The sequence below is a fragment of the Zea mays genome, chromosome 10 (genome assembly GCF_902167145.1).
Source record: "Zea mays cultivar B73 chromosome 10, Zm-B73-REFERENCE-NAM-5.0, whole genome shotgun sequence".
Lineage (NCBI taxonomy): Eukaryota > Viridiplantae > Streptophyta > Magnoliopsida > Poales > Poaceae > Zea > Zea mays.
In genome coordinates, this window is record NC_050105.1 from 119469311 (window position 1) to 119496638 (window position 27328).

General features: G+C 45.8%; 2 protein-coding genes across 7 annotated transcripts; both read left to right on the plus strand.

The window, feature by feature from the left end:
• The first annotated feature begins 260 nt into the window (after positions 1-260).
• On the plus strand, positions 261-2788 carry LOC103641645 (putative magnesium transporter MRS2-D). Of its 2 annotated transcripts, none has more exons than XM_008664977.3 (6): positions 261-888; positions 1028-1195; positions 1334-1462; positions 1658-1794; positions 1914-2070; positions 2225-2788. In XM_008664977.3, exons 1-6 carry the CDS (start codon positions 397-399, stop codon positions 2501-2503), a joined length of 1362 nt encoding a protein of 453 aa, XP_008663199.3. In that variant the 5' UTR covers positions 261-396; the 3' UTR covers positions 2504-2788. The 2 variants fall into 2 exon arrangements, with proteins under 2 accessions (XP_008663199.3, XP_023157019.1); XM_023301251.1 differs by having other exon boundaries at positions 1031-1195.
• A 3401-nt stretch (positions 2789-6189) lies between these two features.
• LOC103641646 (aldehyde dehydrogenase family 7 member A1) lies at positions 6190-8699 on the plus strand. 5 transcript variants are annotated; one of them, XR_560424.4, is made up of 4 exons: positions 6190-6306; positions 7506-7603; positions 8145-8294; positions 8469-8699. XR_560424.4 is itself a non-coding variant. In XM_008664978.2 (4 exons), exons 1-4 carry the CDS (start codon positions 6860-6862, stop codon positions 8509-8511), a joined length of 318 nt encoding a protein of 105 aa, XP_008663200.1. In that variant the 5' UTR covers positions 6845-6859; the 3' UTR covers positions 8512-8699. The 5 variants fall into 5 exon arrangements, 1 of the variants encoding a protein (XP_008663200.1); XR_004853268.1 differs by having other exon boundaries at positions 6229-6477; XR_004853270.1 differs by lacking the exon at positions 6190-6306 and adding an exon at positions 6501-6697.
• The last annotated feature ends 18629 nt before the right edge of the window (positions 8700-27328 follow it).

Genomic DNA, 27328 nt, shown 5'->3' on the forward strand with positions numbered 1-27328 from the left:
AAAGGTTTTGTCGCCGACAAAAGCTCAGTAGCCACTTCTGCTGCCTACAGCCGCCAGACAGCAGTGACACATCTCCATCTAGCGAGAGATCTTGCAGCTACACTTTTTCTGTTCTTTCTACTCTAGCTTGCAATCGACCGACCAACAGCGGAGAGGCGGAGACGGAGAGACCAACCAGACAAGCAACCCATGGGGACGGCCGGATGGGGGTGGGCAGTGAGCACACCACAATTCATATCCAAGAGCACAGGCGGCAGGGCCTGCAGGGCATCGGCCGCACCGCCTCCGATCCTCCGCAGGCCGCGCTCGTGTTCCCGTGCTCCGCCACGCCACCAGAGTGGGCAGCACCACTAAGACGCGGATGATCACGTAGCCGCAGCGCCCGCCGCCCGCCGCATGCAGCCACAGCAGCCCCGACCCGGACGTCAAAAGCTTAGGGCGAGCGCTCCCCATCGCACCGATCAGCCGCCTGCACAGCGCGCTCCTAGCTGTACGTATACGTACGTCCACATGGCGGCGTCCACGCGCCGGAGGCACGGGGCGGCGGCGCCGGGGGAGTGGGCGGCGGTGTCCGGCGCGGGCGCGTGGCGCGTCGAGGAGGTCGGGAAGCACCAGCTGATGCGGCGCACGGGGCTCCCCGCGCGCGACCTCCGCGCGCTCGACCCGGCGCTGCAGTTCTACTACCACCCGTGCAGCATCGTGGGCCGGGACCGCGCCGTCGTTGTCAACCTGGAGCGCGCCCGCGCCGTCATCACGGCCACCGAGGTGCTCGTCCCGGCGCCGCGGGACCCCGCCGTCGCGCCGCTATTCCGCAGCCTCCGCGCGCGCCTGGTCGCCTCCTCGGCCCCAGCTGCCTCGCCCGCGTCCGCGCCGCCGCCGGAAGCCTTTGTAAGTCTCCGTCCGTGCCCTGCCCTTCTTGCCTCTTCGGTCTCTCTACGTTGGTCGTTTTTTCATGCATGGACTGCTTGCTTGCTGAAGCAAGGTTCAATTTTGTTTGTTTGTTTGTTTGTTCTACCATGCATGAAAGGAGGAGGACGAGGCCGCGGAGGATGGAGGCGGTGCACTGCCGCCGAGCCCCGGTGGAGTAGGAGGCGGCAAGGACGGGCAAGCGTCTGCACGCGACAAGCTCCCGCCGTTCGAGTTCAGGGCGCTCGAGGTGTGCCTCGAGTTCTCATGCAAGTCACTTGAACATGAGGTACGCGTACGTCCTGCCTCCTGCGTGCTGCCCTGCTAGCTAGCTCGTGGTCGTCAAAGTCAAACCAGTGTTGTTTTGCAGGGCTCAAGTCACCTGTTGTTTCATGCTGTTTCGAATCTGTGTGTTTCTTTTCTTCAGACTTGTACACTGGAGGAGGAGGCGTACCCAGCTTTAGACGAGCTCAGCTCCAACATCAGCACTCTCACTCTGGAGCGTGTGAGGCAGATAAAGAGCCGGTTGCTTGCCATCTCGGGGAGAGTTCAGAAGGCAAGTTCCTCGACCACTCACTCTGCCCCTTGACACGCATGCTATTGCTAGCAGCTGCACAAGATCTCTCGTCCGCGCGCCAGCCATATATAGATCATGGTTGTGACTTGTGAGGATTGTCTTATTGCATGCTCATGTTACGACGGCACTGGAAGTGCCATTAATATAATATTCCGCCCATGCACATCTCGACAGGTCAGGGATGAACTAGAACACTTGCTAGACGCTGACGTGGATATGGCCGCCATGCACCTATCCGACAAGCTAGCCGCTGATGGCCAGTCATCGAGATGCAACACCAACAGCGAACCAAACGAATTCGACGAAGAGAGGTACCCAAATAAAGCTGGTGATAATATATATAGTCTGATATACCCCCAGCTAGAACTAGAACAATGCCTGTGCCCTCTCGATCAGTGTCGATCGGGCAATAATGCTAGCTGTGCTGCAGGGACCGAGAAGCCGAAGCAGGCGACGCGAGCTCCGAGGGCGCCAATGGCAGCGGGACTGGGACCTCCGTCGGCTTCACGCCCAAAATCGACGAGCTGGAGAACCTTCTGGAAGCCTACTTCGTGCAGGCCGACGGCACCCTGAACAAGCTCTCCACTGTACGTGTGTATGTACGCACACCTGCTGTGTGTGACTGTGACGACGCTGATCGATCCCGTGTGCATGCATTTCTTGCCACATCGTCCTGAACTCACCACCTTTCTTCTCCTTGTTGTTGGATCGCCTTGGTCGGCTGGCTGTGATGTCCTGAAGCTGCGCGAGTACGTGGACGACACGGAGGACTACATCAACGTCATGCTGGACGACAAGCAGAACCAGCTGCTGCAGGTGGGGATCTTGCTGTCGACGGCCACGCTGGTGATGAGCGTCGCCATCGCGATCACGGGCGTCTTCGGCATGAACATCACGATCCCGCTCTACAATGCTCCTACAGGAGTCTTCTGGCAGGTCACCGGCGGCCTCGTCGTTGCCACCGCCGCCGTCTACGTCGTCGCGCTGATCTGCTACAAGAGGAGCGGTATACTGCAGTGACATGCGACTATGCGAGGAATAGACCATATCTTTTCTTTTCTTTTCTTTTCTTTGATGTATATATATAATAGAGAGAGAGAGGCACTGACTTGCCATAATGAGCCCATAAAAGGTTTGAGGTACTGTGGCCGTGGCAATCGTAGCAAGGCGTCAAATCAACGTTTGTTTGTCAGATTAACAGGAGACTGACTGTGTCTTATCCCAACATATGTGTATCTCGTAGCAAGGCGTCAAATCAACGTTTGTTTGTCAGATTAACAGGAGACTGACTGTGTTATCCCAACATATGTGTATCTAATCCATATCTTTGTCTCCTCTTTATATCTATAAATCTAACATCTCTCTTCTCTTCTCTATTGCTTTTGTATCTATTCTATTGCACGTGTGTTTAGTTGGATGTAGATAAAGGGATGAAATAGGGCGGGCACAATTTAATAGTATTTGGATGAGAGTCATGTAGTGGTGAGGTAAACCCCGGAGTAGTTTCTGGTGGCGGCGTGATCCCAAAAAATCGAGAAAACAGTGCCACCCTCGACTCATCCCACTTTGGCCTCAAACCAAACACATCAGTAATCTATTACATCCACGACACACAACTTTAAAAGAAAGCATTGTTTCCTCACTTAGCAGCGTTCTTGTTCAAAGACAAAATAACTATGATTATAATGGTGTTGATGTAATAGGTGGTCAATTAGGTCTTTTTTATCACGAGACCCAGTATAGACGCAGTCCGCTCCGTAAAAGCATTCCATATCATAGAAAACCCAATCAATTAAGTGCATGTTTGGAAGCACCCAATTAATTTTTAAGAATCTAGTTTTATAAAAATTAAGGTGGTTTTATGCCCTATTTTATAGGAACTAGATGGATTATCATTTTCTTAAAAAACAAGAAGCTAGCCTTCCCTATCTAAAACCAGTTTATGAAGATGGTTCTAAAAACCAATAGTTAGCTTTTTTTTTCATAAAACAATTTCTTGCACCCAGAAAGTTTATTCTTAAAAAATAGGTTGCTTCCAAATAGGGCCTAAGCTACACTCAGTTTATTTTAACCAACTAAGCTACACCTTACACTACCGGAATCAATCGCTTTGCCGAGTGCCTGAAGCACTCGGCGAAGTCTTAAAAACACTCGGCAAAGGCTTTGCCGAGTGTGACACTCGACAAAGAACACTACACGATGGTTGATCTTTAGCGACCCTTATTAGGTACCAACTGTTGGTTGCTAAAGGTTAGGGACCGACGGTCAGTCGCTAAATCTTTTTGTAGCAACGGTCGGTTGGTCGCTACAAGTCTAAAAATTTAACAACTTATGGTTGGTCGCTATAGATATCGTCGGGACTAGCGGTGGGTCGCTATAGAATTAATGGGCCTTCTTGGGCCGTCCTCAAACCCTACACGTCCTCAGCCCTGCGAGAAATTTGCTATTATGGAGATTCTCACGTGCGGCTTCGACGTTTTGGAGGCGTAGGCAGGGGATTAGCTGATATGGAAAAGCAGAGAATAGGCCACTCGCTAAAACGAACAAGAACACTCCATTACTTGGTAACCTCTTTGATTAAAATCATGGACACTGACGTCGTCTACATCCGTTACCTCTCTCCTGGCAGCCGTCGTTCTTTTCTCTTCTCTTCCTGCGCAAATTTATCTGGAATGCAGCAGCCGTCTTCCTCATCCTTTCAACAGCACCGCACGCGCATTCATCAGCGGGTCGCGGCAGGCCATGGGCACGCCGCCGGCCATGCCCTCGACGACGGACCCCAGCCGGAGTGCGTGACGAACGCGCCCACGGCCGGGTGCCGCAGCACGGCGGCCTGCGGCGCCCACGGCACGATGAGCCTGGAGTCGGCGGCGGCCTTGGCTCGGTGCGGCGGCAGCATCTGGAGCCTTGTCCTTGATCTGGAGCCTTGTCCCTGCTTCTTCTTCCCTGCTTGTCCTTAATTCGGCGGCAGCATCTGGAGCATCTGGAGCACGCGAGGACCCTTGGCCCCAAGGGGTCTGACTGCCACAAGGCCGCTGTGATCGGTGACACTATCGGTGACCCCCTGAAGGACACCTCCGGCCCGTCCCTTAACATCCTCATCAAGCTCATGGCCGTGGAGTCCCTCGTGTTTGCCCCCTTCTTTGCCACCCAGGGTGGCCTGCTCTTCAAGTACCTGTAAAAAGGGGCAACACCAAGCACACAGCAGAAGTATACGATCTCCCGACCGACCGTGGACAATATCGAATAACTCCTGCCAAATCGCCAGTTCTTTTTGTGTACTGTGCGCTAGTCGCCGCCTAGCTGCACTGCTGTATTTTTGTTTCAGGATTGCTGCTGCTGTTCGCACATTCAATCTTTGGGCCTCCCGGAGCCGGAGGCGCGTTTTACTGTTAGCCTTACTCTTACTCCCTGTAGCTCCACGTAGAAGAGAACCGATGTCCTGCGTCTGGCAATTTTTCTTAGTCCCTCGATGATGGCGATGATGCTGAAACCTTTTTTTTGAACATGATGGCGATGATACATGATGATTGTTGCATTGTACTGGTGGTAAATCACAGTCCGTATTGGCCTGTTCTGCTGGTGCCCATTTCCAATCATCCAATGTCGTGCTCTGCGTTATACGATTGCTGTTTGTACTGTCATAGCTGTTGCCGACAAGTTCATAAAAGAACCTTAAACTTGAAGCCAGATCGAGTTCTCTTATTTTCTCGGTGCTTCACAATATTCTGGCATTTCTTTGGTTCTAGGCAAAGTTGTTCTTAGATGCTTTCCGTTTTTTTTCCTGCTCTTTTTGAGAAGTTGATGCTTTCCTTGAGCTCAGCAAATTTGGTTAGTACCGTTCTTACGTCGATTTCAGTGGTGTTTCCAACCATGAACAGAGACAAACGGGAACGAGTTTTTTCCCCTTCCCATCGCTGATCATCATGAATTTCTTCGACCTTTTACAATTCCAGGAGTAAAAAGAAAACAAACTCACCCCCATTGCATTGCATCCCTTCTCTTTCGACAGATGCCTTGCACCTCACTTCACCTCATCTCACCAGATGGAAAGCTTAGCTGTCCATCATCACCAATCACGGCAAACCCATTATGAATCTACCCATCTAAACCGCTACTCTACCCTACACGCCGGGGCACTGAAATGCGGAACGCGAGCGAACACGATGGAGTAGGGCGTGACGGCGATGGGCCGCGCCGCGTCCACCTCGACCGCCTCCAGGGCGGGGATGTTCCCCGCCGCGTCGGTGGCCAACGCCCTGCCGTTCAGCAGCACGACCTGGCTCGTCAGGTCGCCATCCTTGGGGGTGAGGTGGTACTCGTGTCTCACGACGCCCGCCGCCGCCTCGCCGAGCAGCAGGCCGACGAGGAAGACGAAGAGGACGAGGTCGAGGTCGTGGAGAACGCGACGGGTATGGCTGCCGCGCGAAGTCTTGGTCGGAGGCAGCGGCGCCCGGCTGCCGCGCGAAGGAGAACACGACAGAGATGAAGTAGAAAGCGACGGAGATGGAGAACGCGACGGGGATGGAGGAGAACTGACGACGACGGCGCTAAGACGGAACCCGGTTTCAACGAGACTAATACTGCTCTGAATCTGTTAATAGAGTTGGCATGTCTATTTTAGAGTGTTGACTATGCTCAGCTTTTCTATAATGGAGAAACCCTCGTCTGAGCCTCTATTTCGTTGAAGCCGCATCCGTCGCGTTTCATAATGTCAAATCTCTCCTGCCCTGCCAGCCGCCTAGCCGTCCTCAGTCGGCAGCCGCTACAATGTCACCCAGACTTCAGACTCCGGCCAGAGTCCAGAGCCGCCAGGACGCTAGGTACGCCGCCGGGCGCCGGCCCCCTCCTCCCTCCCTCCTCCCTCTTCTCGCCGGAGGAAATGGAGCAGCTGGTGGGAGTTCACCATCACCACCACTCGCTCTCCCCTCGGGCTCCTCGCACCCGACCCGCCCACAGCCGCACCCGCTCCTCCACCATCTCCCGTCCAACAGGTTCCGGGATCAGCTTTTGTGGCAGGCGTCCGGATGGGTTTACTGTTCTTGCTCAAATCCGTGTGGATTTTGCACGGCCCCTCCCGAAAATGCCACAGGCCAGCCGGTTCTGAAACCGTACCGCACGACGCCGTCGCCACGCTCCTCCTGGGGATGCATTTGCTGCGCGTCCTGAACCTACCGTGACGAGGGCATTCTCAGAGCCTTGCAATTTTGCAAGGTTGCTGCCTGTCCGTTCAGTTCTTCTGTAGTAGTAGTAGTTCTGTATCTTTGTGTGTGTGCATCCCGAGTTTTCTCTGCTGTCGTATTACCTTTCAGTTTTCCTAGTAAATTATTAGGCTTGCTTGTCCTGTTCCCACTCTTCTTCTGCTCGCGCTCAAGCATGGAACCAGAACTCTGGGAGCAATGGGTATTTCCTTTTTTTTCAAATTGCTGGTTGCATTTGGTAGTAGGGTACAACAACGTACACGTGGGTTTCTCTGGATAGAAGCACTGGGATCCAAGTCCTTGAGATTTGGTTCAAAATTTGAACTATCAACACACATAGGAGTGCGAAATATTCCCAGAGCATCCTCCTTGTCAAATCGGGCCCTTTAAGTGTCTGCCAAAATTCCGAACTCAAAGTTTTGCATGCATTGTGGGCTCCTGCAACTATGCTTTTGTTTTAATCTACATGTCTCATGTCCAACTGAGAAATATTCGTCTACCAGCTGTTGGCAGCATTTGCTATTATCCTTTTACAAGCACAAGAAATCAGGTTCATATATTTTGTGGCTAGCGGTTTTAGGTACCCTGCATGAGCGCCTTATTGTGCATACTAAATGCATTTAAGCGTGGTGGGTGCAGTTGATCACATGTTATATCGACATAAATTCTAGTTAATTAGAGTTGACTGCTTGAGCCAATAGTTTATTACTTCAGGTAGCATATAGTTCAATATTATGTTTTTTTTGTATTTTGTATCTGTTCTAATTTCTACAATTGAGAACTACTGTGTCTAATATCCATGAGGTTTGTGTTTCCTACAGACCTTGAAGGAAGCAATTGAAATCAATAACTCTGTTCCTCAAGGATTGAGCAGTTCTATATTTACAAAGAGGCCAGATATTATTTTTAAGTGGCTCGGGTAAGTAGCTCAATGATACCGAGAATTTAATTGGTATTGAACAAAGGATGTCTCTGTATTTGTGGAAAGCAAATGCGAGCTGTATTGCTCATCCCTCTTTTGCATTAGATGCCTGTGTGGACAGTGTGGTGGACTGGTGGTACTGCATCGGTAGCATTCTAGTTTTTGCTTAATTGAATGGTAGTTATTTTGGTTTACAAGGTATAGCTTAAGAAAGTCTGGTTCACTGTTTTTCATTTTGGTTGGTATATTCACACAGCACACTATTCAGCTAGTCCCTTCTCTAGGACAAAAAATCATGTCTTTTTTGCGTGCCAATATCATATATTCAATCTGATAATATCCAGTAAAGCAGTAAGCTCAGCTGGAGTTTCCATACATGTCATAAACATTTAACCATACTCGGCCACAAAATAAACCCTATTTAACATATTTTGAAATTTGAATATTTATTGCAAAATGTTCTCATCTTTTGTGGGGTCCTTTCGGTTATATTTTTTGATTGCCAATAAGCCTCACTGTTTGTTCTCTTATTATGCAGGCCCCATGGTAGTGATTGTGGTATAGTGAATGTGAACATACCTACTAATGGTGCTGAAATTGGTGGAGCATTTGGTGGAGAAAAAGCAGCTGGTGGTGGACGAGAAGCAGGGAGTGATTCCTGGAAGCAGTACATGAGGAGGGCGACTTGGTAAGAGTATACACATTTTTGTTGTGAGTGCATTTGAAATGGTACTATATATAATCATTATTAGAGCAGTGCATAGTAAGGGTAGCAGGGCCGGGCCTAAGCACGTGCAACATGTGTTATTTTGGAATGGATTTCTAAGTAGTCTACTAATGATTTGGGTTTTAATTTTGTCAGGAGGGAGGTCCTAGAGGTAGTAAGTCACTTGTTTACTCCATGATGACAATAGCAAGCAGATCGCGGTGGTGCCTATGGATGCTACAACAAGAAAGATCAAAAGTTCTTTTGGATGGATGCAGCTAGATATTTTGTTTTGTATTTTCTCCAAAAGAGAAATTTGCAACGTTGTGAATGATATTATAATTGTGATGCTTTTGTGAATATATAATTGTGGTGCTTTTGTGTTTATGTGATGGATCTATGACTGTGTTATACTGATTAACTGTGTATGTCTTTATGATTTGTGTATAAAAATCTGTGATTTGTAGTGCTTAATTAAATATATATTATTATTAATAACAACTGTAAAAATGGCGACTTTCTGTTGGTTGCTAAATGTATAGTATGACGACTTACAGTTGGTTGCTAAATCTATAGTACAACAATCCACGGTTGGTCGCTAAATATACAATATTAGCAACGGACAGTCGGTCGCTAAAAAGATGTCGGTCGCTAAAGCCTTTTGCGACGGCACTTACAGCGACCATCCTTATGGGTCGCTAAAAGTTTTTAGCGACCAACCGTAGGTCGCTGAAGGCCGTTTTAGCAACCAACCGTAGGTCGCTGTAAGTAAACCGTCGTGTAGTGGAAGGCTCGGCAAACAGTGCATCGACAAAGCCTTCTTTGCCGAGTGCCAGAGAGCACTCGGCAAAGAAAAGCGGCCGTTACGGCGCCGGGTGACGGAGACGGTGGCTTTGTCGAGTGTCTCTGGTGACACTCGGCAAAGAAGATATCTTTGCCGAGTGTCTTCCAGGCAGCACTCGGCAAAGCCGCCGTCTTTGCCGAGTGCCAACGGGGACACTCGGCAAAGAGCCCGCCAGGGAGGGTCCCCATGTCAGGCTCTTTGCCGAGTGCCAACGGGGACACTATGTAGACCTACATGTATCATTTGTGGACAATTATAACATAGTTTCAATCGTTAGTAGATTTAGTTTGTTTATTTGAATTTCTTCGGAAAATTCAAATTTGAACTGCAGGTCACTCGAAACTTGGAAAACCGTACATGCAAAAATGATATTCATGTTACTTAGCATAAGTTACGACCGATTGCAGGAGCGGACCGGAAACTTCGAGCAACATGCTCACTAAACATGACCGTGAACTTGACATCCACATGTTTAAAAATTGTATAAAACACAAACAAAGTCAGAAAATCATGAAACTTGTCCACGTGTCATGATATCATATGTACAGGCTGTGATAAAAATTTTAGAATGTTTGGAGAAAGTTGTGAGACACTATGTGTAGAAACCTAGAGGACTACACATGAAATCAAAGAGTTTCAATGTGGATCTCTTATGTTTCTACACATAGTGTCTCACAACTTTCTCCAAACATTCTAAATTTTTTATCACAGCCTGTACATATGATATCATGACACGTGGACAAGTTTCATGATTTTCTGACTTTGTTTGTGTTTTATACAATTTTTAAACATGTGGATGCCAAGTTCACGGCCATGTTTAGTGAGCATGTTGCTCGAAGTTTCCGGTCCGCTCCTGCAATCGGTCGTAACTTATGCTAAGTAACATGAATATCATTTTTGCATGTACGACTTTCCAAGTTTCGAGTGACCTGCAGTTCAAATTTGAATTTTCCGAAGAAATTCAAATAAACGAACTAAATCTACTAACGATTGAAACTATGTTATAATTGTCCACAAATGATACATGTAGGTCTACATAGTGTAGGAACATACCACAAAAAGTTTGGGAGACAAAATCAAAAAAATAAAAATATACTTTGCCGAGTGTCTAGAGATGACACTCGGCAAAGCCGTCTTTGCCGAGTGCTAGATGCGTGGCACTTGGCAAAGAAGCCTCTTTGCCGAGTGCTAGACTTTGGCTCTCGGCAAAGACTGACGGCCGTCAGCTTTGGGACGGCCGTTGACGGTTCTTTGCCGAGAGCCTCCTTTGCCGAGTGCCGTCCTATGCCGAGTGTTCAGCATTCGGTAAAAGGGCTCTTTGCCGAGAGCCTAACTTTACCGAGTGCGGCACTCGGCAAAGCCTTCTTTGCCGAGTGCCCGACAAAAGGCACTCGGCAAAGAATACAACACTCGGCAAAGCCTCGGATTCCGGTAGTGTTAGTTTACTATTCTATTGGGTCTTGCTGTAGCCGGTGATGAATTTCAGTATCCCTCTTCTTGTTATATTAAGTAGGCTCTTGATCCATCCATAGTTTAGCAATGTTGGGGGGCCTTTGTCGTTCGAAGGTCCTCGAAAACACGTTTAATCATTGGTTGTCAACATGTTATTAAGTGTTGCAAGAGCTTCGGCAATAAAATACCTTCGATGCAGAACGTGGAGAAGGATGAAAAGCTAGCTTCGTCATAACAACACAAGGAGATGATAACGGAAGAAGGTGTCGTCCTGAACACTAAATCCTGAAGACAACATTGCCCTCACGTTATTTGTAAATCATGTGTACGATTTCTATGGGCATACATGTAATTTCATACGGAGTCGTATGTTCCCCTATAAATAGTGAACAGTGCCCTACATAAAGTACCTTTTGGTGGGCTAGATAATTGTCTCGTGTAATCTCTTCTCCAGAACATCTTCGTTCCAATTCACTTTGTAGAACCGAAGGTACAATTGTAAATTAATTATATGAAAGGGAGGAAATGAAATATTGAGATATCTGAGATGAGTTAACATGTTCAACTTATTTATATTCCCTTTAAATTCATTTATATAATGATGAATGATTTATTTGATTGAAATCGCAACCCTCGTGTCCGAAGGAATAACTGTTTGAGGACGAATGTTGGTTATCTTTTTAACATTGTGTTGCCTTGTTTTCAACTGTGTATAGCAATTGAGAACAACTGGCCAACATTGGCGCCCACCTCCAGTGAACTCACTTACGACCACCTTCATCATGCCTCCGAAGAAGACAACGGTGCTAGAGGCTGTTCTTACTCCTTTGGATACCATCCAAGACGGAATCCTCTTAAGAGAAGCCTGAAGCCAGAAAAGGAAGGCTTCTAGCCCAACACCACAAGATGCAGGAGAAGAGTGACGAAGCATCTGAGGAAATGTGATACATCGCACATGATACTGAGGACCAAGAGTATCGACAATGCCAAAGAGACCTTTGGCAGGAAGGCCCCAACTACGAAGACATGCGGTATGAATATTTTAACCTTAACAATATTGCTTTTGATGATGCCTCTCCTTTAGCTACAGAGATACATGCAATACCATGGCAACCTTCGTACAAGCCACTGTGAATCATCTAGGCCCCTTTGGTGATGTTTTGGTAATTAATGACAACTGCTTGTGGGCTAACGATTCTTGGAGAAATAAGAATGCAGGGTTGGACCACATAGAACAGGAAATATTGGAGAATCATAAGCATTGGTTGTGGATTAAATGAAGGCAAAGGTATAATATAGGTTTCGTTTTTGCCGGTCTTAAGGAGTTTAGAGAAGATACTTGACCGGATTAGTAGGCTAGATAGCCGTACTATTAAGAGGGGTCAATGACTTTAATCTGTGTAAAACTTAGTGCCTCATAGAGCATCAAGTAGTTGCATTTGCATGAGGACTAACAACACTTCAAATTTCTTGAGTTAAAAATTCTTTTAAAAGCGAGTTTGAAAAATGCAAAGTCTTGGATGCGCGGACCGTCGGGCCTTGAGGGCGGACCGTCCGTGATCCACCAGAGGGGTCCGAAGTCTGACCACTTTGGAAGCCATCTTGTTCCTTTGCACTGCGGACCGTCCGGGCCTTAGGGCCAGACCGTCCGCAGTCATGACCAGAGAAGGCTGGTTTCGGGCCAGTCCCTGAATTATAGCGTGGACCGTCCGGCTGTGCTGGGCAGACAGTCTGCAATTGTCAAATATGTTTTGGACAGGGACTGTGTGATTTTGTAGATTTGTACTACGGACTGTCCGGGGGACTAGTTCGGACAGTACTGTCTCAGGTCTCGGACCGTCTGGCCTTATAGGCGGACGGTCCGCCCGTGTTAACAATTCTTGATCCGAAGTCCAGGTGCTTCTTGCTGTCAGGTCACGGACGGTCCGACCTTGATGGGCAGACGGTCCGGACCCAACTTTTCTGACAACTCTGACAGATTTCAAACGAGAATTATAGCCGTTATATGTACGGCGTACCATCCGGCCCTAGGGCGCGGACCGTCCGCGTGTGCGCAGAACTGGTGCTTTTTGCACATAACGGTTGGAATTTGGTGGGGGGCTATAAATAAAAGGGTAGCTCGTGTGAGAGAGCTTTCTTGGCCATTCCTTGCACACATTGAGCTCATTTGTGATCCTCCAACTCACTCTCTCACACTCTTTGCTTGAGATTGCATTCTAGTGAGAGATTGAGGGTTCCTAGTGCATTTGCATCCTTTGGTGATTCTTGAGGCACTAGGTGGTACACCGAGCAAGCGTCATCGGCTTGTTACTCTTTGAGGTTGCCGCCTCCTAGACGGCTCGGGTGATCGTCTCCGTCGAGCTCTCCAAGAAGATTGTGGAGAAGCCGCAGTGTTGATTTTGAGGAGTTCGCGCCTACCTCGCCGGAGCGGCAAAGGTGACATTAGTGGAATCGAGGTATTGAGTGATTTCTTGTCCACTTGGCTCAAAGATCAAGCCGTGTCTTGATAGAGGAGCAAGTGAGAGATTGAAGTCCACCTCAACGTGGATTAGGGGTGATCGGCAAATCACCGATACCACGGGATAAAATTCGGTGTCTCTACTTTCTTGCATTACTTATTGCCTTGCAAGTGATTAGTGTTTTGCATATTGTTCCTCAAGTATTCAATCACCGTAGTTGATTCTCATACATTGTTTACTTGTTGTCACTAGAGAATTTATTCCTCTTGTTATATTGATTAAATTTACCTAGTGTTTTTTATTTTAGTCAAAACCGTCTATTCACCCCCCTCTAGCCGGTGTCCTAGATCCTACAAGTGGTATCAGAGGCGAGGACTCTATTGTTTGTGGATCTAATCATCCCAGAGTGGGACAAAATGGCTAGCAACAACAATGTGCACATTGGGAAGCCACCACATTTTGATGGGAATAATTATGACTATTGGAAAATAAGAATGTCAATGCATCTTAGAGCAATGGGTGGAAAAATTTGGCCAATTGTTAGAGATGGATTTGTTGTGTTGAAAAAAGATGAACCATCCGTTAGTGACAATGAGAATATCCTCACAAATGATCAAGCCATGAATGTCTTTTATGATGCTCTTGATATAAATGAGTTCAATCGCATCAAGAATCTCACAACCGCTCATGAGATTTGGATTAAGCTAATGGAAATTCATGAAGGAACTACAATTGTGAAGAGTGCTAAACTATATGTGTGCAAAGGGAAGTTTGAGCAATTTATTATGAAAGAAGATGAGAGTGTATCCGATATGTTCAATCGGTTAAATGAGATAGTGAATGAACTCAAGGGACTTGGTTTTAATGTACCGGATGTGGATTTCACTCACAAGTTCCTTAGATCACTTCCGGAAAAATATGAGACCATTGTGACAATGTTAGTAAGGAGTGATCTATCTACGACTTCTCCAACCGAAGTATTGGGAGAAATTCTTACTCAAGATATATTTAAGAAGTCACAAGCCGATGCTTTAAGTTTGGCAAAGAAGGTGAAAAATGAATTAATTGCTCTCAAAGCTAAGGCCTCAAAGGCAATTGAAAAAGAAGATAGTAATGATGAAGAAAATGAAAGTGAGAGTGATGGTGACATGACTCTATTTGTAAGGAAATTCAATAAATTCATGAAGATGAAAAGAGGTCAACCTAGAAGAGGTCAAACATCAAGAAGAAATGCTTTGAATGATAGAAAGTGTTTTGAGTGTGGGGAACCCGGTCACATTGCCATGAATTGCCCAAGCAAGAAGAAGAAGGGCAAAGATGAAAGTGACAAAAAGAAAAAGAAATATTACAACAAGAAGAAAGATGGCAAAGCCTACTTAGTTGAATGGGACTCGAATGATAGCTCAGATGATGATGATGATGACACCTCATCCAAGCTTAATGCCGAAATTGCCATCAAGGAAGCTCCCTCACTCTTCTCATCCCCCCATTGTCTCATGGCAAAGGGTGATGCTAAGGTAAAAATCATCACCGATTTAAATGATATAAATGATGATGATGATATCGATGATGTTGATGATGATGGCTATTCATATGATGATCTTGTTAGAATGTTAGGTGAGGCCAATGACTACATGCACAAAGAAAAAGAAAAATTTAAGACCTTGAAGGAATTGTATAAAAACCTCCAAGTGTCTTTTGAGGAGCTCAAGACCTCTCACAATGACCTAAAAGAAAATTGTGAGAAGCTTGTGGATGCTCAAAAATCGCCCATTGTGCATGAAGTTATGGTGGTCACTAAGGATGTTGGAGTCACTTGTGACTTACTTGATAGTCTTATAAGTGAACCACTACCTACTAACTCTATTTGTGATAAATGAAAAATTTCTCTCAATGGTAATATTGCTCTTGATGAATCAAAAATTATTGTTGAGAATGAAGTGTTAGTAGAGAGAGTAAATACTCTAACTCATGACCTAGAAAAGGCATATGGTGGTAAGGCTAAATTGGATTTCATATTGGGAAGTCAACGGTGCTCACTTAACCATGAAGGTCTTGGATATGTTCCGAAGAAAGGAAAGAATGCTTTTATAAAGCAAAAGACATTGTTTGTAAATGAATGTGACAAAGTGTGTCACAAGTGTCACAAGAAGGGACATGTTAGGAAAAATTGTCCTAAGCTCAAAAATGTATCCTCCACTTGTTTTGAGCATTGTTATGTTCTTTCTCATAATGCAAAAGGTGTTCATGCTAAATTTGTTGGTACTTCAATTGTTGGAAACAAAAAGAAAGCTATTTGGGTGCCAAAGACCTTGGTCACTAACATCCAAGGACCCAAGCAAGTCTGGGTACCTAAAAGAGATTGATTTCCTTTTGTAGGTGAACTACAAGGTGAAAGGGAAATGTGCCCTTGGGCCATTTCTAAGTATTTTGGTGATTGAGTGTCCAACACAAGTGCCTAAGTGTTAAATTGTGCCAAGGAATCAAGAAGTGCAAATCAAGATTAAAGGTATGTTTCTAGACTGAGTACATTGTTTTGAAGACTAATGTATTATGTCTAAGTGCTAGAAACAGGAGAAACAATTGTGGAGAAGTTGGTTGTGTACAGCCATAAGACTGCTCGGTCTGGGTGCACCGGACTGTCCGGTGGTGCACCGGACAGTGTCCGGTGCGCCAGGCTGGCGTCTGTCAAACTGGCTGCTCTCGGGACTTCGACAGCGGCGTACGGCTATAAATCACTGGACTGTCCGGTGGTGCACCGGACTGTCCGGTGAGCTAACAGTCAGCCGGGCCAACGGTCGGTCGCGGAATCCGCGCGCGACGCGTGGCAAGTGCCAACGGTCGGAAGGGGCACCGGACTGTCCGGTGTGCACCGGACAGTGTCCGGTGCGCCAACGACTAAGAATCTGCAACGGTCGGCTTCGCCAAATAAGGAAAGAGATCCGCACCAGACAGTGTCCGGTGGTGCACCGGACTGTCTGGTGCGCCAGGCGACAGAAGGCAAGAATTGCCTTCTTGAAATGCTCTCAACGGCTCGTAGCTGCCTTGGGGCTATAAAAGGGACCCCTAGGTGCATGGAGGAGGACACCAAGCATTCCTTGAGCCTTGTTGATCACTCACACTTCATTCTTGCGCACTTGTTCGACATTCTTAGTGATTTGAGCTCCGTTCTAGTGAGAACCTCGAGATATTGACTTGAGCTCAAGTCTTGATCTTGTGTGTGCGTATTCGCTGTGGATTTGAGTGTGTTGCTTCCCTCCCCTACTCTTGTGCTTCATATTGATTCTTATTGTAAGGGCGAGAGACTCCAAGTTGTGGAGATTCCTCGCAAACGGGAAAAGAGCAAAGTAAAGAAGAACACCGTGGTATTCAAGTTGATCTTTGGATCACTTGAGAGGAGTTGAGTGCAACTCTCGTCCGTTGGGACGCCACAACGTGGAGTAGGCAAGTTTTGTACTTGGCCGAACCACGGGATAAATCCTCGTGTCTCTTGTGCTTGTCCTTATTGTGTCTATTGTGCTTCACAAGAGTTCTCCTCTCTACTCACTTGATTTCATTATACTAACTCTTAATCAAGTTTGTGGTGTTAAGTTTTAAGTTTCACAGGATCACCTATTCACCCACCCTCTAGGTGCTCTCAATTGGTATCAGAGCCATTCTCTTCAAGAAAGGGACTAATCGCCCGAAGAGATGGATCCTAGGGGCAAGGGGATGGTGGTCAATGATAAGGAGAATGAGTCCTTCGTCAATGATCCAAAAGATGACAAGCCTACTGACTCGGGCTCAAGCCACAAAAGAAAAGACGGGAAGAAGAAGAAAACAAGGCGCATCATGGAGATCGTCTACTACGACGACAACGACGAGTCCTCTTCTTCCCAAAAGGACGACGACAACTACGAGAAAAAGAAAATGGTTAATTCAAACTTTTCTTTTGATTACTCCCGTATTCCGCAAAATGCAAATGCTCATTTACTCTCCATTCCACTTGGTAAACCTCCTCACTTTGATGGAGAGGACTACGGATTTTGGAGTCACAAAATGCGTAGTCACTTGTTCTCTCTCCATCCAAGCATATGGGAGATAGTAGAGAATGGAATGCAATTTGATAGTAGTGATAGTCCCATGTTTATTAATGAGCAAATTCACAAAAATGCACAAGCTACTACTGTTCTTCTAGCTTCATTGTGCAGGGATGAATACCATAAGGTGAGCGGCTTGGATAACGCCAAGAAGATTTGGGACACCCTCAAAATCTCACATGAGGGGAACGACGTCACCATGCTCCCCAAAATGGAGTTGGTGGAAGGCGAACTTGGGAGATTCGCAATGATCAGGGGCGAGGAGCCAACCCAAACGTACAACCAGCTCAAGACCCTCGTCAACAAAATAAGGAGCTATGGAAGCACGCGATGGACGGACCACGACGTCATCCGCCTAATGCTAAGGTCTTTTACTGTCCTTGATCCGCATCTTGTGAACAATATTCGTGAAAATCCTAGGTACACCAAGATGACGCCCGAGGAGATACTTGGAAAGTTCGTAAGCGGGCGGATGATGATCAAGGAGGCTAGATACGTTGATGATGCTTTGAATGGTCCAATCCACGAGCCTCAAACCGTTGCTCTCAAAGCAACGAGGAGCAAGGAGGCGGTACCTAGCAAGGTGGCACAAGTTGAGGCGGCGAGACTCAATGAGGAAGAGATGGCCCTCATCATCAAGCGCTTCAAGACGGCGCTAAGGGGTCGCAAGGAGCATCCCAACAAGACCAAGACAAAGGGGAAGCGCTCATGCTTCAAATGTGGTAAGATTGGTCATTTTATCGCTAATTGTCCCGATAATGATAGTGACCAGGAACAAGGGAACAAGAGGGAAAAGAAGAAAGCTTACAAGAAAGCTAAGGGCGAGGCACACCTTGGAAAGGAGTGGGACTCGGATTGTTCGTCGTCCGACTCCGACAACGAAGGACTCGCCGCCACCGCCTTCAACAAAGCGTCCCTCTTCCCAAATGAGCATCACACCTGCCTCATGGCAAAGGAGAAGAAGGTAAACTCTCGAAAATCCACTTATGCTTCTTCTAGTGAGGATGAGTCTAGTGATGATGATGAAATAGACTATGCTAGTTTATTCAAGGGCCTAGATAGAGCTAAGGTAGATAAGATTAATGAATTAATTGATGCCTTGAATGATAAAAATAGGTTGTTAGAAAAGCAAGAGGATCTTTTGTATGAAGAACATGATAAGTTTATAGAGGCACAAAAATCCCTTGCTTTAGAAATTAAAAGGAATGAAATGCTTTCTTGTGAATTGTCTACATGTCATGACTCTATTTCTAGCTTAAAGAGCATAAATGATGATTTGAGTGCTAAGTTAGAAATAGCTAATAAATCAACATCTTGTGTAGAACATGTTGTAGTTTGCACTAGGTGTAAAGATTTTAATGTTGATGCTTGTAGTAAACACCTAGTTTCAATTTCTAAATTGAATGATGAAGTGGCTAGTCTCAATGCCCAACTTAAGACTAGCAAGAGTGAATTTGACAAACTAAAATTTGCAAGGGATGCCTACACGATTGGTAGACACCCCTCAATTAAGGATGGTCTTGGCTTCAAGAGGGAAGTCAAGAACTTAACAAACCATAAGGCTTCCATCTCCGCCAAGGAGAAAGGGAAGGCCCCTATGGCTAGTAGTGCTCAAAAGAACCATGCTTTCATGTATCATGATAGGAGACATTCTAGGAATGTTTATAGAAGTTATGATGCTTTTGATTCTCATGCCATGATTGCTTCTAGTTCCTCTATTATGCATGATAGAAATATGGCTAGGAAAAATGCTATGCCTAGAAGAAATGTTGTTCATGTTCCTAGAAAAGTAATGAATGAACCTACTACAATTTATCATGCTTTAAATGCTTCCTTTGCTATTTGTAGAAAGGATAAGAAAGTAGTGGCTAGAAAAATAGGGGCAAAATGCAAGGGAGATAAAACTTGCATTTGGGTCCCTAAAGCTATTTGTACTAACCTTGTAGGACCCAACATGAGTTGGGTACCTAAGACCCAAGCCTAAATTGCCTTGCAGGTTTATGCATCCGGGGGCTCAAGCTGGATTATCGACAGCGGATGCACAAACCACATGACGGGGGAAAAGAGGATGTTCTCTTCCTACGTCAAGAACAAGGATCCCCAAGATTCAATCATATTCGGTGATGGGAACCAAGGCAAGGTGAAAGGGTTAGGAAAAATTGCTATTTCATCCGAGCACTCTATTTCTAATGTGTTCTTAGTTGAATCGCTTGGATATAACTTGTTGTCTGTGAGTCAACTTTGTAATATGGGATATAACTGTTTATTCACAAATGTAGATGTGTCTGTCTTTAGAAGAAGTGATGGTTCATTAGCTTTTAAGGGTGTACTAGACGACAAACTTTATTTAGTTGATTTTGCAAAAGAGGAGGCTGGTCTAGATGCATGCTTAATTGCTAAGACTAGCATGGGCTGGCTGTGGCATCGCCGTTTAGCACATGTGGGGATGAAGAACCTTCACAAGCTTCTAAAGGGAGAACACGTGATAGGTCTAACTAATGTAACTTTCGAAAAAGATAGACCTTGTGCAGCTTGTCAAGCAGGTAAACAAGTGGGAAGCTCTCATCATGCCAAAAATGTGATGACAACATCGAGACCCCTGGAGTTACTTCATATGGACCTCTTCGGACCCGTCGCCTATCTAAGTATAGGAGGAAGTAAGTATGGTCTTGTTATAGTTGATGATTTTTCCCTCTTCACTTGGGTATTCTTTTTGCAGGATAAATCTGAAACCCAAGGGACCCTCAAGCGCTTCCTAAGGAGAGCCCAAAATGAGTTTGAGCTCAAAGTGAAGAAGATAAGGAGCGACAATGGGTCCAAGTTCAAGAACCTTCAAGTGGAGGAATATCTTGAGGAGGAAGGAATCAAGCACGAGTTCTCCGCTCCCTACACACCACAGCAAAATGGTGTGGTAGAGAGGAAGAACATGACGCTACTAGACATGGTGAGGATGATGCTTGGTGAATTCAAGACACCCGAACAGTTTTGGACGGAAGCCGTGAGCACGGCTTGCCACGCCATAAACCGGGTCTACCTTCATCGCCTCCTCAAGAAGACTTCATATGAGCTACTAACCGGTAACAAACCCAATGTGTCTTACTTTCATGTATTTGGGAGCAAATGTTACATTCTAGTGAAGAAAGGTAGGAATTCTAAGTTTGCTCCCAAAGCTGTAGAAGGGTTTTTGTTAGGTTATGACTCAAATACAAAGGCGTATAGGGTCTTCAACAAATCATCTGGTTTGGTTGAAGTCTCTAGCGACTTTGTATTTGATGAGACTAATGGCTCTCCAAGAGAGCAAGTTGTTGATCTTGATGATGTAGATGAAGAAGACATTCCAACGGCCGCAATGCGCACCATGGCGATTGGAGATGTGAGGCCACTGGAACAAAAGGAGAAAGATCAACCTTCTTCCTCAACAATGGTGCATCCCCCAACTCAAGACGATGAACAGGTTCATCAAGAAGAGGCATGTGATCAAGGGGGAGCACAAGATGTTCATGTGATAGAGGAAGAAGCACAACTGGCACCTCCAACCCAAGTTCGAGCGACGATTCAAAGGAATCATCCCGTCGACCAAATATTGGGTGACATAAGCAAGGGAGTAACTACTCGTTCTAGGTTAGTTAATTTTTGTGAGCATTACTCCTTTGTCTCTTCTATTGAGCCTTTCATGGTAGAAGAGGCCTTGCTAGATCCAGACTGGGTGTTGGCCATGCAAGAGGAGCTCAACAACTTCAAGAGAAATGAAGTTTGGACACTGGTGCCTCGTCCCAAGCAAAACATTGTGGGAACCAAGTGGGTGTTCCGCAACAAACAAGATGAGCACGGAGTGGTGATAAGGAACAAGGCACGACTTGTGGCAAAAGGTTATGCCCAAGTCGCTAGGGATGAAAACGGTCGGAAACGGTATTTATTCGGTAATCAGTTTTTCCTTTGATTGTGAATAAATAGGATATAGAATATACAATACAAATTTGTATTCTTATTTTAAACATCCAGCTTGTTAAGATTCATAAAAGGTAAACCTCAAATTCATCCTACATTTTCTCAAATAATAGATATAAACTTCGGTATGGATTCGGAAACAAATTCGGTAAATTTTTCAACCTTTTGTGTTGTAGGGAGCAAATAATACATAAAACAACTTATATAATATTTTATTCATATTTGTACTAATGTGCTTAATAACATAAGAAAAGATTAACATCAAATTTTATACATATATATTTTAAAATATTAAATTTGTTCTAACAGTTCGGATTACCACTTTCATCCCTACAAGTCGCAGGTTTGGACTTTGAGGAGACTTTTGCTCCTGTGGCTAGGCTAGAGTCAATTCGTATATTGTTAGCCTATGCTACTCACCATTCTTTCAGGTTATTCCAAATGGATGTGAAGAGCGCTTTCCTCAACGGGCCAATCAAGGAGGAGGTGTACGTGGAGCAACCCCCTGGCTTTGAGGATGAACGGTACCCCGACCACGTGTGTAAGCTCTCTAAGACGCTCTATGGACTTAAGCAAGCCCCAAGAGCATGGTATGAATGCCTTAGAGACTTTTTAATTGCTAATGCTTTTAAGGTTGGGAAAGCCGATCCAACTCTATTTACTAAGACTTGTGATGGTGACTTTTTGTGTGCCAAATTTATGTTGATGACATAATATTTGGTTCTACTAACCAAAAGTCTTGTGAAGAGTTTAGCAGGGTGATGACTCAAAAGTTTGAGATGTCAATGATGGGCGAGTTAAGCTATTTCCTTGGGTTCCAAGTGAAGCAACTCAAGGATGGAACCTTCATCTCCCAAACGAAGTACACGCAAGACTTGATCAAGCGGTTTGGGATGAAGGACGCCAAGCCCGCAAAGACTCCAATGGGAACCGACGGACACACCGACCTCAACAAAGGAGGTAAGTCCGTTGATCAAAAGGCATACCGGTCTATGATAGGGTCTTTACTTTATTTATGTGCTAGTAGACCGGATATCATGCTTAGTATATGTATGTGTGCTAGATTTCAATCCGATCCAAGGGAGTGTCACTTAGTGGCTGTGAAGCGAATTCTTAGATATTTAGTCACTACGCCTTGCTTCGGGATCTGGTATCCAAAGGGGTCTACCTTTGACTTGATTGGATATTCAGATTCCGACTATGCTAGATGTAAGGTCGATAGGAAGAGTACATCGGGGACATGCCAATTCTTAGGAAGGTCCCTGGTGTCGTGGAGTTCTAAGAAACAAACCTCCGTTGCCCTATCCACCGCTGAGGCCGAGTATGTTGCCGCAGGACAGTGTTGCGTGCAACTACTTTGGATGAGGCAGACCCTCAGGGACTTTGGCTACAATCTGAGTAAAGTCCCACTCCTATGTGATAATGAGAGTGCTATCCACATGGCGGATAATCCTGTTGAACACAGCCGCACAAAGCACATTGACATCCGGCATCACTTTTTGAGAGACCACCAGCAAAAGGGAGATATCGAAGTGTTTTATGTTAGCACCGAGAACCAGCTAGCCGATATCTTTACCAAGCCTCTAGATGAGTCGACCTTTTGCAAGCTGCATAGTGAGCTAAATGTCTTAGATTCGCGGAACCTAGATTGATTTATAGCATTGAAAGGGAAATGTGCCTTTGGGCCATTTCTAAGTATTTTGGTGATTGAGTGCCAACACAAGTGCTTAAATGTGAATCTATGCCCATGGATGAACAAAATGCAAATCAAGAGCTAAGGTATGTTTCTAAGTCTTAGTACATTGGTTTTGTGTACTAATATACTTGTCTAAGTATCAGAAACAGAAAGAAGAAGAAAAGAGAAGAGTTGGCTGTGTACAGCCAAAAGGCTGTTTCGGTCTGGGGCACCGGACTGTCCGGTGGTGCACCGGACAGTGTCCGGTGCGCCAGGCTGGCTTGAGCGAACTGGTCGCTCTCGGGAATCCGCCGACGACGTACGGCTAAAATTCACCAGACTGTCCGGTGTGCACCGGACTGTCCGGTGAGCCAACGGTCGGCCGGGCCAACGGTCGGCCGCGCGATCTGCGCGGGACACGTGGCCGAGCCAACTGTCGGAAGGGGGCACCGGACTGTCCGGTGTGCACCGGACATGTCCGGTGCGCCAACGGCTCCCAGATCAGCAACGGTCGGCTGCGCCATTTTAGGAAGGAGATCGGGCACCGGACACTGTCCGGTGTGCACCGGACTGTCCGGTGCGCCCGATGACAGAAGGCAAGATCAGCCTTTCAGAATTGCTCTCAATGGCTCCTAGCTGCCTTGGGGCTATAAAAGGGACCCCTAGGCGCATGGAGGAGCACACCAAGCAACCTTAGAGCATTCTTGATCATCCACACTCAGTCTTTGCGCATTCGTTTGTCATTCTCAGTGATTCGAGCTCCGTTCTAGTGAGAACTTTGAGATAGTCTTTTCAGCTCGATTCTTGGCCGTGTGTGTGCGCATTTTGCTGTGGATTTGTGTGTGTTGCTTCCCTCCCTTACTCCGTGCTTCTTTGTGAACTTTAAGTGTAAGGGCGAGAGACTCCAATTTGTGGAGATTCCTCGCGAGTGGGATAAAGATAAGCAAAGCAAAACACTGTGGTATTCAAGTTGATCATTGGATCACTTGAGAGGAGTTGAGTGCAACTCTCGTCCGTTGGGACGCCACAACGTGGAGTAGGCAAGTTTTGTACTTGGCCGAACCACGGGATAAACCACTGTGTCCTCTCTGCGTTGAACTCTTTGTGGTTATCATATTGTGCAAGATCTTCTCTCTAGCCACTTGGCATTAACTGTGCTAACACTTGACAAGTTTTTGTGGCTATAAGTTTAAGTTTTACAAGATCACCTATTCACCCCCCCTCTAGGTGCTCTCAATTGGTATCAGAGCCGTTCTCTTCAAGAAAGGGACTAACCGCCCGAAGAGATGGATCCTAAAGGCAAGGGGATGGTGATCAACGACAAGGAAAAGGAGTCCTTCGTCAACGAGCCAAGGGATGACAAGTCCAACGACTCGGGCTCGGGCCACAAAAGAAAAGATGGGAGGAAGAAGAAGACAAGGCGCATCAAGGAAATTGTCTACTACGACAGCGACGAATCTTCCTCCTCCCAAAAGGACGACGACGACTACGATAGACGAAAGACGGTTAACTCAAACTTTTCTTTCGATTATTCGCGCATCCCGCATAGTTCAAATGCTCAATTGCTTCCCATTCCACTTGGCAAGCCCCCTCACTTTGATGGAGAGGATTACGGATTTTGGAGCCACAAAATGCGTACTCACCTGTTTTCTCTCCATCCAAGCATTTGGGAGATTGTGGAAAGTGGAATGAAATTTGATAGCTCAGATAGCCCTATGTTTATTAATGAACAGATTCATAGAAATGCACAAGCTACTACTGTATTGCTAGCCTCTTTGTGCAGGGACGAGTATCACAAGGTGAGCGGCTTGGACAATGCCAAGCAGATCTGGGACACCCTCAAGATCTCTCATGAGGGAAACGACGTCACCTTGCTCACCAAAATGGAGTTGGTGGAAGGCGAACTTGGACGGTTCGCGATGATAAGGGGGGAGGAGCCGACGCAAACATACAACCGGCTCAAGACCCTTATCAACAAAATAAGGAGCTACAGGAGCACGCGATGGACGGACCACGACGTCGTCCGCCTAATGCTAAGGTCATTTACCGTTCTTGATCCTCATTTGGTGAACAATATACGTGAAAATCCCAGGTACACCAAGATGTCGCCCGAAGAAGTTCTTGGGAAATTCGTTAGTGGGCGAATGATGATTAAGGAGGCAAGGTACGTGGACGACGCCTTGAATGGTCCGATCAACGAGCCGCAACCCCTTGCTCTCAAAGCAACACGAAGCAAGGAGGCGCTACCTAGCAAGGTGGCACAGTTTGAGGCGGCCGGACTTAATGATGAAGAGATGGCTCTCATCATCAAAAGATTCAAGACAGTGCTTAAAGGTCGCAAGGGACAGCCAAGCAAGACCAAAGCCAAGGGGAAGCGCTCATGCTTCAAATGCGGTAAGCTTGGTCATTTTATTGCTAACTGTCCCGACAATGATAGTGATCAGGATCAAGGGAACAAGACGGAGAAAAATAAGCACTATAAGAAGGCAAAGGGCGAGGCTCATCTGGGCAAGGAGTGGGATTCGGACTGCTCTTCATCCGACTCCGACAATGAAGGACTCGCCGCCACCGCCTTCAACAAGTCATCCCTCTTTCCCAACGAGCGTCACACTTGCCTCATGGCAAGGGAGAAGAAAGTAAGCACTCATAATACTAGTACTTATGCTTCTTCAAGTGAGGATGAGTCTAGTGATGATGATGAGATAGATTACTCATGCTTATTCAAGGGATTAGATAGAACCAAGGTAGACAAAATTAATGAATTGATTGATGCCTTGAATGATAGGAATATACTTTTAGAAAAGCAAGAGGATCTGTTGTATGAAGAACATGATAAATTTGTAGAAGCTCAAAAATCTTATGCTTTAGAAGTTAAAAGAAATGAAGTGCTTTCTAGTGAACTATTTTCGTGTCATGAAACCATTGCTACTTTAAAGAGTGTTAATGATGACTTAAATGCTAAACTAGAAGTAGCTAGTAAATTTAATTCTTGTGTAGAACATGTTGAGATTTGCACTAGGTGTAAAGATTTCGATGTTGATGCTTGTAGTGATCATTTAGTTTCAATTTCCAAATTAACTGAGGAATTGGCTAGTCTTAATGCCCAACTTAAGACTAGCAAGAATGAATTTGATAAACTAAAATTTGCAAGGGATGCCTACACGATCGGTAGACACCCCTCAATTAAGGATGGACTTGGCTTCAAGAGGGAAGCCAAGAACTTAACAAGCCATAAGGCTCCCATTCCCGCTAAGGAGAAAGGGAAGGCCCCTATGGCTACTAGTGCTAAAAAGAACCATGCCTTTTTGTATCATGATAGGAGACAAACTAGAAATGCTTATAGGAGTTATAATGCTTACGATGATTTTTCTCATGCTATGTTTGCTTCTAGTTCTTCATATGTGCATGATAGAAATGTTGGTAGAAGGAATGTTGTTCATAATATGCCTAGGAGAAATGTTGTTAATGTTCCTAGAAAAGTCAATGAACCTTCTACAATATATCATGCCTTGAATGCTTCCTTTGCAATTTGTAGAAAGGATAGAAAGGTGATTGCTAGAAAGTTAGGGGCAAAATGCAAGGTTGATAAAACTTGCATTTGGGTCCCTAAGGAAATTGTGACTAACCTTGTAGGACCCAACAAGAGTTGGGTACCTAAGTCCCAAGCCTAAATTTGCCTTGCAGGTTTATGCATCCGGGGGTTCAAGCTGGATTATTGATAGCGGATGCACAAACCATATGACGGGGGAGAAGAAGATGTTCACCTCCTACGTCAAGAATAAGGATTCCCAAGATTCAATTATATTCGGTGATGGGAATCAAGGCAAGGTAAAAGGGTTAGGTAAAATTGCAATTTCTAATGAGCACTCTATCTCTAATGTGTTTTTAGTAGAGTCTCTTGGATATAATTTGCTATCTGTTAGTCAATTATGCAACATGGGGTATAACTGTCTATTTACAAATGTAGATGTGTCTGTCTTTAGAAGAAGTGATGGTTCACTAGCTTTTAAGGGTGTATTAGACGACAAACTTTATTTAGTTGATTTTGCAAAAGAAGAGGCCGGTCTAGATGCATGCTTAATAGCTAAGACTAGCATGGGCTGGCTGTGGCATCGCCGCTTAGCACATGTGGGGATGAAGAACCTTCACAAGCTTCTAAAGGGAGAACACGTGATAGGTTTGACTAACGTGCAATTCGAAAAAGATAGACCTTGTGCAGCTTGTCAAGCAGGTAAACAAGTGGGAGGAGCGCATCACAGCAAGAATATGATGACCACTTCAAGACCCCTGGAGCTGCTGCATATGGACCTCTTCGGACCCGTCGCCTATCTGAGCATAGGAGGGAGTAAGTATGGTCTAGTTATTGTTGATGACTTTTCCCGCTTCACTTGGGTGTTCTTTTTGCAGGATAAGTCTGAAACCCAAGGGACCCTCAAGCGCTTCCTCAGGAGAGCTCAAAATGAGTTTGAGCTCAAGGTGAAGAAGATAAGGAGCGACAATGGGTCCGAGTTCAAGAACCTTCAAGTGGAGGAGTTCCTTGAGGAGGAAGGGATCAAGCA

Excerpts from the sequence above, each read along its gene's own strand:
- LOC103641645 (XM_008664977.3), top strand. The coding sequence starts at position 397 with ATGCAGCCACAGCAGCCCCGACCCGGACGTCAAAAGCTTAGGGCGAGC. Across the intron at positions 889-1,027 it reads CGCCGCCGCCGGAAGCCTTT|GAGGAGGACGAGGCCGCGGA; the intron begins GTAAGTCTCCGT and ends CATGCATGAAAG. Across the intron at positions 1,196-1,333 it reads GCAAGTCACTTGAACATGAG|ACTTGTACACTGGAGGAGGA; the intron begins GTACGCGTACGT and ends TCTTTTCTTCAG.
- LOC103641646 (XM_008664978.2), top strand. The coding sequence starts at position 6,860 with ATGGAACCAGAACTCTGGGAGCAATGG. Across the intron at positions 6,887-7,505 it reads CAGAACTCTGGGAGCAATGG|ACCTTGAAGGAAGCAATTGA; the intron begins GTATTTCCTTTT and ends TGTTTCCTACAG. Across the intron at positions 8,295-8,468 it reads TACATGAGGAGGGCGACTTG|GAGGGAGGTCCTAGAGGTAG; the intron begins GTAAGAGTATAC and ends TAATTTTGTCAG.